The following is a 15,883-nucleotide window of genomic DNA, read 5'->3' as shown; positions in this document are numbered from 1 at the left end:
ACAATAACAAAATGTTTATTTGGTAAAGCAAACAGACGCAGACCAAATACAAATGGCAGGAATACCAAAAGTTTAATTGACCATTTTATGTTTAAGTTCTAGATGTAACAGTGTAGCCGAAAGCCTCTGTCCTCCTCGTCTTCAATCCAATAACGAAGACAAGGTCTTGAGAAAAAGGGAGAAGAAGGTTTATTGCTTTGCTAGCAAAAGAGAAACAGAGGGCTGGGGATTAGCTCAGCTGGTAGAGTGCTTGACTTTCAAGGGTGGGGAAAAAGAGACCATGAAACTGACATCTCATTAAAAGTCACATGATTCTGAAGACAAGAGAACATCATCTTTCAAGTGCTTTAAAAAAAAAAAAAAGTCAACCTACAATTCTAAACCCAATAAATTTCACTTAAAGAAAGAAAGTGGGCTAGTGGGCAGTGGCACACATCTGTAATCCCAGCAACTCAGCGAGGCGCTAAGCAACTTGGTGAGACCCTGTCTCAAAAAAAGAAAAAAAAAAAAAAAAGAGCTGGGGATGCGGCTCCGTGGTTAAGCGCCCCTGGGTTCAATCCCTGGTACCGGCAACAGCGGCAGCTGGGAGAGTCGTGCTGTCCCGGCCTGCAGAGGGCGCTTCAGACCTACCCCACGCTAGGCCCCGCCTCTCGGCCCCGTGCGTGAAGTTTGCGCGTCACCGTTCTTTGAATTGCGCAGGCGCGCCGGAAGCCCTCTCCAGCGGCGCTTGCGCGGACGGGGCCTCGGTGCGGCTTGAGTGGAGCTTGGGGCCTGATCGGATCTGTGACCGGAGCTGTCAGGAGCCATGCTGTCACCGGAGGCGGAGCGGATCCTGAAGTACCTGGTGGAGGTGGAGGAACTCGCCGAGGAGGTGCTGGCGGATAAGCAGCAGGTGGGAGGCCATCCGCGGCCCTGGGCCCAGCGGCGAGGCCGTGCGGAAGTGCGCGGGGGGCAGTGAGTTGGCCTGGGCTTTGCTGTGGCCCAGCGGCTGCGCCGACGTGGGTCCGTCGCTCGGCCTGGGCCCTTTTTTGGCGGGCGTTGGTTAAGAGGGCATTCCCGTTCTTGCCCCTCTCTGGCCCCGCGGGCTCCCCAGCATCCCTTTCAAAACGCAGTTCTGAACCCCTTGGTGGATTTCAGTGCTGCACCCGATCAGGGCTCCGAGGGGACAAGAGGAACACGGAAGAGGCCCGAGGGGCCTTGTGATTCGGCTCGAGAGGAAACGTTAGGGCCTGGTAGACCCGCACAGGGAAGTTTGGGTGGGTCTGGTTCATAATTTTAATGCTTGAAGGTAGTTCATAGGTTGGGGGGCGGGTAGGTTTTTAAAGGATCCCTGAGACTGCTGCGTGCAGTGCACAATATAGTGGGGGCGGAGACAAGGGTGGAGGCAGGGAGACCTGCAAGGGGCCGTCGTCCTAGCACAGACTCGAGATGGATCTAGACCAGGTGGTGGTGGTGATGTTAAAAAGGGAATGGATCAGAAACATATTTTGGAGACGGACTCAGTAGGTTGTGATAATGTCTAGATAAAGGAGTGACTGAGCCATTGGAATCAAGTATGGTTCCTGAATTCCTCACATCTCCAGTGAGAACACACGAGAGGGGGTCAGGTATTCACTGAGAAGAAGAGGGTCTTGGGAAGAGCCTGTCAAATTACTGTTTAAAGGTCTGCCAAATGAGAATCAAAATAGCAGCTAAAGTTTATCATGCAGTGTGCTAGGTACTGTGTTAGCTTATTCAGTTTCTTGTTCAGGTACCTACAAGGTAGGTTCTGTTCATAGCTCCATTTGGTGGGGTGGTGCACCAGGGATTGAACTTTGGAGCACTCAATCACTGAGCCACATCCCCAGCCCTATTTTGTATTTTATTTAGAAACAGGGTCTCACTGAGTTGCTTAGCGACTCACAGTTACTGAGGCTGGCTTTGAACTGGTGATCCTCCTGTCTTAGTCTTAGGTGCTGCTGGGATTACAGGCTTGTGCCACGGTGCCCAGCTCTTTTATTATTGGGTTTCTTATAATACCAGATCAGAATTAACAAGAAGAGCTTTTCCAAAAACAGAGCTTCTTAGGTCTGCTTAATTACAATGTCTGGGGAAAAGGTTTCCACTCCATGGTAATTCTGATATATCCACAAGTGTGAGTGGATAATATAAAATCCCCCACTTAGTCAGTGAATGTTTTCTTAGCACCTTCTGTGGGGACTAGATACCTGCACAAGGCCTCATCTTTAAAGACCTGGAAGTTGAATCTAGTTTAGGCAGGATGTTATCTTCGCAGCCCCTCATCTGTTGAGAAGAGACAGGTTGGGGCAAGAGACAGCTAAGTTTTAGTCTGCTCCTGTTTCAGATTGTGGACCTGGACACCAAAAGGAATCAGAACCGAGAGGGCCTGAGGGCCCTACAAAAGGATCTCAGCCTCTCTGGTAAGTTGAGACTTCCTTACCTGGAGATCTATTCAGTCTTTGAAGTCGTTCACCTTGTCTTTGTTAGATATGGGGCAGGAGGCCACAAATGTGTGTGATTCAGTCTCATGGGAAATTAAAACAAGTCTGTGGAGGTGAAGGAGCATATGTCACTGTTCGATAGGCCATTATTAGCTCTTGTCTCACTGATGATGGTAGACATTGAGATGGGGGATATATATAAAAATGACGGTTTAGGCCCTTGAGCTGTACAGATAAGAAAAACAACATAAGATATATAACTGGAAATTTTGCAAAAGCTAAAGATAAGATTGGATGTGGGTAGGTATTGAGACTATCCAGGAGGAAGGGAGGGGGTGATATTCTTTGGATAAGGCCAGATGGCTGTGGCAGAGTAAGTAAGAGGGGCAAGGTGTGAGATAAGCTTGGAGATGGGCAGCAATCAGGTCATAATGAAAGGCCTTGGGGCCAAGGGATACATTTGCATTTTGTTTAAAGTTTAGTAGCATGTACAAAACCTTCCAGTTGCTTTCTATCTCACCAGAGTACCAGAGTTGTCCTACAAGACTCCATGCAACCCAGCCCCCATAAACATTCCCCCCACCCCCACTCATTGACTCACACTGTCTTTGTTGTTCCTAACACCAAGCACACTACAGATCTTTGCTGTTCCTGTTTCCTCTGCCTGACTCCCTCTTCCCCAGATGTCTGCCAGGCTTACACCCTCACTTTCTTCAGTTCTTTGTCAGATATCACATCATCAGTGAGGCCTGTACCACCTGGTATGAGTAATGCATCCTCTCCCTAGTATTCCTCTTAACTGGCTTTCTTTTCACACCAGCTCTTATCAGGCTCTAACAAATCATAGTTATTCCCTGCCATCTACTATAACACGAGCTCCATGATGGCAGGAGCCCTGTCTTCTTTTGCTGTGTTCTCAGCATCTGAAACAATCCAGCAGATAATAGGTGCTAAAAATAAATACTTGTTAAAAAAATGACTGTTTTCTATTTCAGAAGATGTGATAGTTTGCTTTGGGAGCATGTTTATCAAGATGTCTCACCCTCAGACGAAGGAAATGATTGAGAAAGGTAAGGCCTCCAGAGGATAGGGATGTGGCTGCCTTTCACATCAGCTGAGCTTTAACCCAGGCAGTGTGATGGAGGGCAGCTCTGCTACAGGGTTCAGACTGATGTGTGTTTTCATCCCTGCTCTGTCACTATGGGCTATTTCCTCATCTGTAAAAGGGGACACATCCAAATAGCACAGTTAAAAAGTTGAGATGAAATAGCATATGTATAGCATAGTGCTTGTTTATAAGCTGGGTTACAAAATACAGAAGACCCAACAAATTGAGGCTTAAGGAACTGTGATTCTATTTTTCCCGTGTAGGAAGTTGCCCAGAAGACTGCCACAGCTGCCCAGCAGTGGCACTTTAGTATATTCTCATGTCACCGTTATGGGCCTCATATCCCATAATGTGCCAGACTGAAGGAAAGGCAGATGACCCTCTACATATGGCCTTGCATTCTGTTTGGAAGTAAGGCCATCCTCCCCAGGGACTTCCTGGCAATACCTCATTGGCCGAGGCCATCCATAGCTAAGTCACAAGCCTACTCATAGTTGCAAGTGAGCTTTGTGTTTACGTCCCCTGCAGTAGAGACTGGTTGAAAACAGAAGTTTGGGGAGAGCAAACTTCTAGTGTCTGCCACAGCCTGGGCACCTAACGTGTTGTTTCCAAAACCATGAAAATTCTGAAAGCTCTGGAGAAACATCATAGAAGCCAAAAGGCTTTGTAAACATGGGTTCTTGACTGGGAAAACATTACACATATTTCTCCTTATCTTTGAAATCATATGGACCAACAGGATCAGCAAGGTTTCCTCGGTTCCTGAAGACAGAGTGTCTTCTTTATACATACCCTTTGAAACCAAAATTCTCAGGAAACTAGATCAAGTCTATAAGAGTTTCCAGCTTTTGTTTGAAAAACACAGTCACAGTGTGGTTAGATAAAGAGTTCCTGTGCTTGGTGGTGGGCCGGAAGCTGCTCAGGCTGAGCTTTCAGCAGGGCCGCTTATCTGGGTTTAGGATCTAATTCTGGGTTCTGTTGGCCCACAGATGTGATCTAGTCACTGTACCTAGAGAGGTTCTAGGACATATCAATGTTCTCAGGGATATACACTGACTAGACGGACTCAGGAGACACTATTTCCTATTTACAATGAGAAATAGAACCATTGAACCAGATGCAGCGGTGCTCACTTGTAATTGCAGTGACTTGGGAGGCTGAGGCAAGAGGGTCTGAAGTTCAAGACTGGCTCAACAACTTAGTGATACCTTGTCTTAAAATTTTAAAAAAGGTCTGGGGATGGAGCTCCGTAGTAAGTCACCCCTGGGTTCTATCCCTAATACTGGGGGTAGGGGAAAGAATAAAGAGGATCATTGTCTAGAGCCTGAAGCTTGGCTATCCAGGGCTTCTCCCCAGCCAAAAGATCGAAAGTCTGAGGGAAGACAGATTAGCCAGAAAGTTACCCATAGCAGGTGGGATTTCATAACATTTGATAGATGGTTAAAATTTGAGAGCTGCTTCTGTCATGTACAACTTCTTAGGTTCATGTCACCTAAGAAGTGAGTTAGGGTCACTTTCTCTGTCCTCAAGGTTAATTATATTAAGCTGAAGCATTAGAGTTGCCCATTGATTGTTCAGGTCACACATTTTCTAAGAATCCCTAACCTTGATGGAATCGGGTTTGTAAAATTCGTCAGTCATCTATTTTCCAGCCATCAAGGTTGGCTAGATCCCTCATTTTGTTTCTCACATTTAAATCTTCCCTTGCTCACTGAGGGCCGGTGGCCTGCCGTGCTGAGGTGGCCTAGCCATCCACTGGCCACCTCAGTGTTCTTTGCATAACGAAAAAAAGATGATTAAACCAGGAGTCGGGGAACTGGATGCCTAAGCCTCGTCCTGGGCAGGTCATGTTCCTCTTGCCTTTAGCCCTTCCTCAGTTGGTTTCTGAGGTCCCTTTTTCTTTCCCAAATTCTCCCATCTTGAGGGGGTTAGGGGGAGGCTGGGTTTCTCTCTCTCTAATACAGCCTCATTTTTTCAGATCAGGACCGCCTGGATAAAGAAATAGAAAAACTCCGGAAACAACTTAAAGTGAAGGTCAACCGCCTCTTTGAGGCCCAAGGTATTGCCCTAGGGGACCTGGAACCAGGAGGGGAGGGAACCATCAGTCACACTTGGAAGGACAGGATGGACAGTGATGGGAGCTTCATGTGCTGAAGTAGTGGTTGTAGCCACCCAGAGATAAAATGGATAGGGAGGTTTGTGGGTCTTTTAACTCCTGTCTTAGCTTCTTTTCCAGGCACCAGAAACTGCCTGGGGTGATGTCATATCATATGCCAGCACTTGATGTAGGGACCATGATAATTCTGACCCAAATAACTCAGGTGGTAGGCTGGGGCTGGGGGTCAGTGGTAGAGCGCTTACCTGGCACATGTGACACACTGGATTCGATCCTCAGCACCACATACAAATAAGTAAACAAAATAAAGGCCTGTGTTCATGTACAACTAAAAAAATCAATTAAAATTAATTTTTTTTTTTTTTTTTTTTGAAGCTCAGGTGGTGAAGGTCAGAACTAAAATCCTAGGTAAACCTAAGCATTTCTGTGATGGGGTCTGGCATAAATCTGTAGTTCTGTAGGCAGCAGCTGTGACTTTGCAGGTTCTTGAGGCCCTGGAGCTGTGTTGCTGTGCATCCTCTAGTGCGCTGCAGAACCTGAGGCCCATCCTGTCAGACAGGCTGTTTGGCAGCATTAATGCAGAGTTAGCCGCTTTCCTGGGCCTGACTCCAGAGCCAGCAGTAGGTTGGGCAGCAGGAAGCACAACTTGCTCATGAATTCTTCTCCCCCCAGGCAAACCGGAGCTGAAGGGTTTTAATCTGAATCCTCTCAACCGGGATGAGCTTAAAGCTCTCAAGGTCATCTTGAAAGGATAAGACTCAAGTACCAAGATGGGGGACCTATGGACCGGCATCCAACCCTCCAACCTTGAAACCTGCAAGGACAGGATCAGCCCTATAAGGGCACGGGTGTCAGAAATATGGCTATGGCTCCTCTATCTGTCTGCAGCACTTGGCTGCTGTGGGATCCCTCAGCTTGTCCCTCTCTACTGTCTGACCACTGAGGCTTGGTGGACACAAGACCTATTGACAGGCCCTTCTGCTACCAGTAGGTGTGTGGGGGTGTTGAATGACTGCAGCAGGCACTTCTCAACAATGGCCTGCTGTCCAGATGGGCCCTGGGTAGGGAGAAGGGAGAGGTGGAGCGCAAGCTCCTGCCAGCATTCCTCTAGGTGGGGGGAGGCCTTTTCAGGCAGCATGTGTAACAATGGAAGGAAAGCAGGAGGCTGGGCTGGCAGGTGGCTTCTGAATGAAGCTCGGACTCTGTTCATCACCGCCATCCATGAGGCAGACCCATGTTTCCCCCACCTCCAGTTTTGTCCTTCCTGCTGGCTTTCTGGAGCAGGTGCTGCTTATCAAGCCCCACAGCTGCTCTCAGTGGGGCCTTGCAGAATGCATTAGGGAGAGCTTACCTCCTAGCTCATGTTCATATCTAGTGCCTCTGAAAGCTTTTAAAGGCAGTGGTGCTGCTCAGACTTGGCTTCTTCCTGGCCTGAGATGCTAGGATAGCTGTGCTGTGAGGACAGAATTGTCCTTTGTGTTTATTGAAGGATCAATAAATGTTAGCTGTACAAACAAGTAGTTTCTAGTTGTCACTTCATTCAGTCTTTCACTGAGGACATAGCATTCCTTTAAAAATATAATTTATGAAGGGAGGAGGCCCTTCCCTTAAAATGATACCAGGCTCAAACAGGTAAAAAGTAACAAATGAGGTGTTGCACTTCACACGGTCCCCTCGCTCCACTTGGCCCCAAGTGATGGAAGAACATGGGCCAGTATGGCCAGATCATAAGACTTCCAAGAGGAGCTAGAAATCAGGTGATTAGGTTGAATCTCCTGTTTTTTAAATATTGCTGATCAAATGTTTAGAAACTTGAGTTTCAGTCAGGTAAAACACCTTATGGAAGCCAAATCTGACCCAGACCTGCAATTCGCATCTCTGTGTAGAAATCCCTGTTTTCCCTGTAATAACCCTGAGACGTAAAAGGTGGAGTCGAACAAGCTCCACGTCTGTTCGCAGGGGACTAGTTAGAGGAGTGAGTAGTTCCAGAGTGGATAGCCACATGGCTGTGAGCAAGGAGAGGGAACTTGGACCCCAAGGTAGAACAAGTAGCAAGCTACACTGAGAAAAGCAAGAGGCAGAACAGGTGTGTCCGGCTGTGTGTCGACACTATGTGGTTCCCTCAAGGAGAAACTAGGGTGGGCACAAGGGTGGGAGGGAAGGTGTCACTGTTTACCCTTTTTTGTAGATTTTGAACTTTATGTAAATATATTGCATATTTTAAAATAGAAATGTAAAGGTAGGAGTTGCAGAATTAACTTTGGTATATGCCGTCTGGTATGACTATCTGGCTTACAGTGTCCCCTTTGGAACATTGCTCCTGCTTGCCTGGTGGGTGGGTGCCCCAAAAAGCCAATCAGATTCTTTTTCCTGGAAACAGGAAACCTGGAGCCCATGCCTTGAGTTACATAGCCTTGCCACTCAGGGATGAAGGGAAGTTCCCCTCCTCTGGAGGCAGAAGGTCCAAAGCTGGGTTCTTGGCCTTTCCAAGACCAGTTGGCTCACTTTTTGAATTGCTGTTATTTTTCTTCCCCACATTTGCAGCCAAAACAACCCAGAAATGGAGAGTTAGAGGGAGCCACCTGGATCCCTGGGTAGGTAGGTCCCCATGGAGCAGTTAGCCGACCAGTCAAGGTTGTTGTAACCCCTCTGAAACCAAGAATAGAATTTGGACTGGAATGTCGAAGGCGGGGGTGGGTAGGGATGCAGAATATTTTACTTATACCCAGTTCCCCAGGCAATCTTGTTTACCAGCCCAAGGATTTCTGGTTTTGAAAACTCAGCTCCCAACTCAAATAGGAAGCCCCAGATAGGTGCCTAAGGCACCTAGATGACAGACAAAAGCATTTTGGGGTGAAGGGGTGCTGGAGATTGAACCCAGGGGTGCTTGATCACTGAGATGCATCCCCAGCCCTTTTTATTTTGAGGTGGTCTTGGATAAGTTGCTTATGGCCTCACTTAGTTGCCGAGGCTGGCTTTGAACTCACAATCCTCCTGCCGAGCTTCCTGAGCCACTGGGATTACAGGCATGTGTCACCACTCCCAGCCACAAATGCATTTTTGAAGAGGCACTAAGCAGCTTTACCTTCCCAACTCTCATCTTTTCCATCTGAAAAATGGGCATACTGGCTTTCAGATGGTGACCAGGGAAATCCATGGGTTCCACTGAGAAGCAAGGTCATTGTGTTGCAAAAAGGAGGGCTCAGCACTTCCCCAGACACCTAGTAAACACAATCTAATAATTGCTTGCTTTGCAAGAACAGTTTAAAGAAATTCCCTGGAGCCTGAACTCTTGATCCAAGGGACCCTTCCAGCATGATCTGAGAGGCACCAAAATGCCAAAGCCAGCCAAGCCTGGTGGTGCACACCTGTAATGCCAGCTACTTGGGAAATGGAGGCAGGAGCATTGCAAGTTCAAGGCCAACTTTGGCAACTTAAATAGACCCTGTCTCAAAATTAGAAAAAAAAAGGACTGGGGATGTACTCAGTGATAGAGCACCCCAGGTTCAAGCCCCAGTACTGCCACATTAAAAAAAAAAAAAAAAGCCAAAGTTCAATGAACCTGGCTGCAACCAACAGCCTCCCCTGAGCCAGACCCAGTACCCAGTGACTTTCCTCCAAGTAAGGCCTGTGCTCATTTATTAGATGTGATCTCTCTGGGGTAGCAGAACTTGCTGCACTTGTCTTCTTTGGGTCCATTCACCAAGCCAGTCTGTCAAGGTTAAAGCCCCTCCAGTCCCAGGGATTGGCTGTCTCCTGGTGCAAAGAAGCGGCAGGGTGGGGGTAGGGATCCAAGGGGCCCATCCAAGCAGCAAGCAGAGGCTGCTTAGCCAGCAAAGCTGCTGCCAAGCTGGAGGGAGGGAGAGAGGGAGGGGGAAGGCCGCAAGGTACCACTGTGCTGGAATCTGGGGTGGCACCTTGCAGGGCCTCTTGGCTCCCCATGGCAGCTGGGGTCAGCTGGATGCTTTCTTCTGGGCTTGGAGGGAGCGGAACAGCTGCCTCAGCTGTTTTTTCCGATCGTTGACGCAGCCTGGAAGGGAAGTGAGATGTTGGCTGGGATGCTGTTCTTGGGGGGAGTGGAGGGCCCCATGCACCCATTAGGAGGGAAGAGGGGACAGCAGGAGTTGTGCAGCCACACGTGGCCAGGGTTTGCATCCTGGCTCCACTCCTGAGCTGCCAGGGCCCTCAAGCAGTCATTTACCTCTGTGAACGTCAGTTTCCTCAGTCAGGACAATACCACCCACCTTGCAGAGAGAACATAAGGACCCGGCAGCAAGAGCTGAAGCTGGCTGGCCTCCAGCCAGGTGCTGCAGGTGTCACACACGCATAAACGTCTTAAACCCTCACAGAGCCATGTGCAGTCAAGAAAGTGGAAGCACAGAGAGGCCATGTGCCCCAGCTCACACAAGCGGCCCCGTGCCGTGGGGACTTGAACCCGGGCTCTCTGGTGCTGGAACGAAGCTCATAACCGCTGTCCCACCCACACTCACTTTAGTCCTGCTGTAGCTCAGTGAAGATGCGTAAAGCTAGCACAGCATCTGAAGCCCAGGAAATGCCGGCTTTCTTGCCCTACCCAGCCTGTGTGCCAGGCACAATTGTCTAAGAGATGAGTTGTCCCCACAAGTGGCCCCTGGCTCACCAGAATGTGTCCCTGGGCAGTCCATGCCGAGGCCACCTCCCAGCATGTTCATGGCGTGGCCTGTTTCTGCCTGCTTTCACAGCTGATCCTTAAGGCACCTCCACACTCATTTAATCTGTGCCAGGCATATTGATGGCACTCATCAGTGCTGCCTGAATGACTTGGCCACAGTACTGACCTGGAGGTACCTGCCATCTTAGCACTCAAACCCCTGCCGGTCATCAAGGCCTCCCTGAGCTGAGAGCCCACTATGTCTATCTGGCCTTAGGATTTTCCAAAGTGAGTCCCCTGGAACCCTACCTTAACTGTCTATCATTGGCTCGTTCATCATGCCAAATCTTCCTGCCAGTGCAAACCCCTTTTTACAAGTTGCAGACTGATCTCTTATCTGCTGACCTTGTCATCCAGATATCCCTGAGCATATCCCTAACTCAGTCCTCAATTATCTTCCTCCTGCCCCCAACCCCCACCTCCTGTGTTTACCACCACCCACCCAAATACTCAACTGGAAACTTGGAATAATTCTAGAGACTTTTAAAACAGTGGCTCTCTACCTGCACTGAGTCATTGGGAGCTTTTTAAAATGTCAATGCCCAGTCCAACCATATCTTTATTTCTGATAGGCATATATTTTTTAAAGTTCCCAGGTGGTTCTGATGTGCCACTGAGATGAAGAACTACTGTGCCCTCCCTGGGCTACCCAAACAGGTGCCCAGGAGCCAGCAGCACTGGTATTGGGAGTGTTTTGCCCACAGAGATGGCTGCGATTTTCCCCATTGCTACACATACCTCTGTGAGGTGACTGCCACTCCTCTCATCAAGAGGGGGTCTATTTCCTCACTCTGCAATTCTGGGATGGCAGAGCAAATTGAATTGAGCAATGGATGGCAGCAGAATGCCAGTGTGAGATGTCCAAGCCTCGTCTCGAGAGGCTTTACCTTGTCTTCTCTTGGAACCCTGGGACTACCAGGGGAAGAAGCCAGGGACAGGCTGTTGGCCACATGAAAGAGGCCCAGCTGACAGCTAGTATCAACCCTCAATTGGGATAATGAGATTCTCCTGGGTCATTGTGTCCCAATAAAGCTGCCAGGGGCCTGCAACCCATGAGTCACCCCAGGAGAGACTTGAAGAATCATGAAGAAATAGTCATTTGAAGCCGCTGGGTTTGGGGAGGGCTGGTGACAGCATAGTTAACAGAGCATCACCTGAGAGCCTTTCAAAAATGCAGCTCTCAGGCCCCAGCCCTTACTGAATCCTAATACATATTTTAACAAGATTCCCAGGCATTACAGTCTCCACCAACAAGGCAGCACGGCAGACACTGGGGCTCCATGTGGAAAGGCTGATCACAAGCCCCCTCATCTTTGCCTTCATCAAAGCAAACTGTTTGTTCCAAACTTGTAGCTGGGGTGGCCATGTGACCCAGTTCTGGCCATTAAGATGCCTTACAGGTCCCTGGAAGGGCTTCCCTTTTGGAATAAGAAGTTGATGCCTTTAGGACTTTTCTGTCTTCCCTCCTGGGACAAGGCACACAGTGTCTGGAGTTGGTGCAGCCGTTTTTGCAACCATAAGACAATAACTATGAACACCAGACCAACTGGTTAGTATGGCAAGGCAGAAAGAAGAAAGAGCTGGATCCTCAGGGTATCACACAGCCATGTGTCAGCCCTGTGTGGCCTACCCAAGACTTCTGTGGCTCAGACAAGCCAGCCCCTCTCTATTAGTTGGCTTTTTAGTTGCATGCAGCCAAACCTGATCCTAAGTCCTACCTACCTAAGTCCTAAAAAAGATAAAAAGTTTCATCAAAAAAGAAAAAAGCCACCATGAAACAAAACTTAAAAACAAATGACAAACCCAGGGAAATCTTTACAGTAAGTTTGACACAGGGGTAATGTCTCCAACACATTAATATCCAAAGCTTTTATAAATTGAAAAAAAAAAAGCTATAAGCAACCCATAGAAAAATAAAGAGCATGGATAGCTTACAAAAGAAGAACTGCAAATTTAAGAAACTGAAACCTCACCGGGATCAATGGAGTGCACATAAAACAATAATGTGCCACTGCTTTTTACCTATCAATTGGGTTGGCGGAGACTTTTTTCTAAATTACAAACTGGCAAATTGGCGTGATCTTTCTGGAAAGCAGTTCGGTTGTAATACGTTCATTCCTTTGGCCCTGTAAGTCTGCTTCTAGGAATCTGCCCTAAGGTAATAGCCAGAATTTCAGTTGGGTTATGGGAGAGGAGTCCATTATGATATTATAAAAGTAAAAAGTTAGACTTGTGCCAAATGGCCAATCAGAAGAGACTGGCTTGGTGAATTTGGGCACACACGCAAACTCAAGTATTTCGCAGCTGTATGGGAGTTTTAACTAAGAGGTCAGGAGAGTCCAGCAGTGAATGTTCGGGCCTTGGGGTCACTAGAGTTCAAGTCTGACTCATCACTTAAGACTGAGGCCTCCAGCAACCCATGACCCATCTGGAGACCATTTCCTCATCTGTAGAACGGTAACAAAACTCACCTAAAGATACAAGATAATGTGTGTAAAGGGTTTAGTCCAGACCTGGCCAAAACATTCTTCCAAATGGGAGGTTCTGCTTAATATTCTTGAATGGGAGATGCTGGACTCAAAATTCCAGCCCAATGCCAATTTTATAGAAGAAAAAGTATGAATATATGCATTTTTTGTAAAACTCAAAGGAAACACACCAGATTGTTAAAGATGGTTATGTCTGCATGTTTTTTTTTTAATTTCCTTCTTTAGTTTTCAAATATTCTACAATGAGTGTGAATATGTATATATGTGTGTGTGTGTGTGTGTGTGTGTGTATTTTTTTTCCCCAGTACTGAGGATTGAGTCAGGGGTATCCTAACCACTAAGCTACACCCCTAGCCCTTTTTATATTTAATTTCAAAGCAGGGTCTAAGTTCCCCCTACTGGCCTTGAACTTGCAATCCTTTTGTCTCAGCCTCTCAAGTCACTAGGATTATAGATGTGCACCTGGCTGTGTGAATAATTTTTGGTCTTTTTTTTGGGATTGAACTCAGGGGCACTCAACCACTGAGCCACATCCCCAGGCCTATTTTGTATTTTATTTGAGACAGGGTCTCAAATAGTTGCTTAGCGCCTCTCCGTTGATGAGGCTGGCTTTGAACTCAGGATCCTCCGGTCTCAGCCTCTTGAATCACTGGAATTGCAGGTGTGTGCCACCATACCTGGCTGTGTGAATAATTTTTATAATCAAGAAAAAAATTTCACTTTTTAGAAACTAGCTTAAAGCCAAGGCCTGAGGCCCTTAATTTCTCTTAATGACATTATGCATTTTTTCCATTGGTTTTCCACTTAAGCCTTTTGAGATCCGCCTCCTGACAGATTAACAATGTCTCTCTGTGTGCCAGACAGTGTTCCAGGCATACACGGGAACTGTTCCTCTTAATTCCACAGATGAGGACCAGGGAGGTTGACTCCCTTGCCTGGGGTCACAGAGCTGGTGAGGAGCAGACTGATTCAGACATTCCAACTGCTCCTTGAGGCTGCCTCTAGACAACCCACCACCTCCTGGCACAGCCCTGGTGCCCACGCCCCACCTGGCACGACATACCGAGGTGTGTGTTGGTCACAGAGTTTCCCATCCCTGACAGGTCAGCAGCCCCCTCCTCTCTGCTGACAGGGCCATCATTCCACATAAGGTCAAAGCCTCCGACTCGCTTTTCCCTTCCTGTGAGCCTGCACAGGCAGAGACACGAAGGTTAAAGAGGCCAGGACCCCGCCCTCTCTCAACCCCACGGGTGTCCACCCTGTCAGAAGCCCTTTTTTTGGTCCAACCATTCACTGTCTGTTCCCTGGACCCCACAGTCTCTAAGAGGTTGAACTCTATTTTTATGCTGAGGTCCCCACACTTGCCCTCAGGAAGATGCACCCAGTTGTGATTTTCAGTTTAAAGTCTGTTTTCCTCCCCAGACCATAAACACCACAAAGCCAGGGACCAGGTCTGCCATCTTCGTTACCGTATTCCTAGTGTGTGGCCCAGGGTCTGGCACACAATAGAGTCTCAAATGTTTATTGAATGAATAAGTAATGGTAGGTTTAGTGGATGCCTGAGGTTTTCTCTGCTCAGCATCCATTTCACCTTCTTTCAGTCCAGTGGTGCCTCTGCTTTTCTTGAAGAGTCACCCCTCTCTCCCTCACCCCTAGGCCTCAGGTGGGTTGCTCCTACCCCCTGGTCTATCAGAGTTACAATGATTGGTTCAGGAATGGGCATTCTCACTTCCAGCATTGAGAGTTGGCCCTCCAACTTTTGCTGGAATAATTGGGAGAAAGCTGATACAGAAGAGTGGAGGTGGGCAGAGAACAAGTGTGTGAGTGTGTTTGTGCAAGAGAGGGAGGGAGACCAACCAACTAACATTGACTAAGTACCTGATGCACCCATTCCTGAAGCTAACCCTGGGTCCTTCCCATTACATAAACATTGTTATAACAATAAATAGTCTCTTATTGGGGCAGTTACTGTGAGCTAAGCATTTTGCAATAAATGATCTTAGTAAATTAAAATAACCCTGAGGGACAGTCATTTCCCATTTTACCTCTGAGGAAACTGAGGCTCAGAGAGGTGAAGTGATTGGTCCAGGGTCCCATAGTTAGGAAATTTTGAATAAATCCTGCTAGACTGAGTCTCAGAAAGCTGCGGATGGCCTTGCTCCCTTCTGGAGAGGCCGAGTCCTTGGGCCAGGACCTGACCCTGTGTGGACATCCATAAAATGTGGGGCCATCCAAGGGCCTGAGTTCTCTTCCCTGGTGGAGCGCCAGCTGCCTCGGCCAGGGCTGCCTCACCTGGCCTCCATGTCCACCACGTGCAGTGTGTCCTGCAGGAGTCGGGTCTTGAGCTCATAGTCCTCCTGGCTGCTGGCCGTGAGTGACGGGGATGCGTTGACCTCCAGGAGCCACCTGGGGAGGAACGGGAGGGAGAATCTGAGGATTTCCCTGAGGCTAGATGCGGTGCCTGGGACCCACTGTCACTCCACCCAGGCTGCTCCGTCTTTCCCTCTGAAGAAAGGGAGCTTAGAGCAGCGGAGCCGGCCCTGGGCGAGGGGGACCGTGGGGCCCTCCTGCTGGTGATGCTTTTCCTTTTCCAGTGGAGACGTGAGTGCAGGAAGATCCCTTCGAGAGGGAAAATTTGCCACGGCTGGCAACTGACCTGCCGGGTCAGGGGCTAGGCAGGCGGGGATGGGGGTGGGAGGTGGCGGGAGACGGCATCTAAAGGGAGAGCTGTGGGCAGCTGCAGGACAGCGTTGCCCCAGGGGAGCGTGAGCCCAGAATTATGAGATCATCTGATTTTTCTAGAAAAGCCCCAAATCCTGATTTTTAGGTAAACATCTCCCAGATTTTGTCAAAAAAATTAAACACAGAAACATTCTGAAGATCAAACCTAAAATACCTGTATTTGCAGGTCCCAAACAGCCCAGGACCTCCAGTTCCCTGGAGCCCACATGGGTCCGGAGGTTTTGTGCAGCCTGGTCATTTTACAGACAGGAAGCTGGGGCACAGGAAGAGCAAAGGGCTCCCCCACTGGACAGTGGG

General features: G+C 48.4%; 2 protein-coding genes across 3 annotated transcripts in view; one reads left to right on the top strand and one right to left on the bottom strand.

Moving 5' to 3' along the window:
* Positions 1-708: 708 nt before the first annotated feature.
* Pdrg1 (p53 and DNA damage regulated 1) lies at positions 709-7,182 on the top strand. Of its 2 annotated transcripts, none has more exons than XM_027945303.2 (5): positions 709-892; positions 2,345-2,420; positions 3,440-3,511; positions 5,528-5,608; positions 6,338-7,182. In XM_027945303.2, exons 1-5 carry the CDS (start codon positions 806-808, stop codon positions 6,418-6,420), a joined length of 399 nt encoding a protein of 132 aa, XP_027801104.1. In that variant the 5' UTR covers positions 709-805; the 3' UTR covers positions 6,421-7,182. The 2 variants fall into 2 exon arrangements, with proteins under 2 accessions (XP_027801104.1, XP_027801103.1); XM_027945302.2 differs by having other exon boundaries at positions 3,437-3,511.
* A 2,357-nt stretch (positions 7,183-9,539) lies between these two features.
* Ttll9 (tubulin tyrosine ligase like 9) overlaps positions 9,540-15,883 on the bottom strand; it is a 44,728-nt gene continuing 38,384 nt past the window's right edge. Inside the window, exons 13-15 of the mRNA XM_027945078.2 lie at positions 15,137-15,250; positions 13,908-14,032; positions 9,540-9,695 (exon numbers count right to left, since the gene is read on the bottom strand). Of these exons, the coding sequence (XP_027800879.2) occupies positions 9,619-9,695; positions 13,908-14,032; positions 15,137-15,250 (316 nt within the window). The 3' untranslated portion in view covers positions 9,540-9,618. The remainder of the gene's footprint in view (positions 9,696-13,907; positions 14,033-15,136; positions 15,251-15,883) is intronic.

This window comes from Marmota flaviventris, chromosome 2 (genome assembly GCF_047511675.1).
Source record: "Marmota flaviventris isolate mMarFla1 chromosome 2, mMarFla1.hap1, whole genome shotgun sequence".
In the NCBI taxonomy this organism is placed as follows: domain Eukaryota; kingdom Metazoa; phylum Chordata; class Mammalia; order Rodentia; family Sciuridae; genus Marmota; species Marmota flaviventris.
This window is presented reverse-complemented; position numbering and strand designations above follow the sequence as displayed.

Coding starts and splice junctions, on each gene's coding strand:
- Pdrg1 (XM_027945302.2), top strand. CDS start 806: ATGCTGTCACCGGAGGCGGAGCGGATCCTGAAGTACCTGGTGGAGGTG. Junction 3,512..5,527: donor GAAGGAAATGATTGAGAAAG/GTAAGGCCTCCA, acceptor TCATTTTTTCAG/ATCAGGACCGCCTGGATAAA. Junction 5,609..6,337: donor CCGCCTCTTTGAGGCCCAAG/GTATTGCCCTAG, acceptor TTCTCCCCCCAG/GCAAACCGGAGCTGAAGGGT.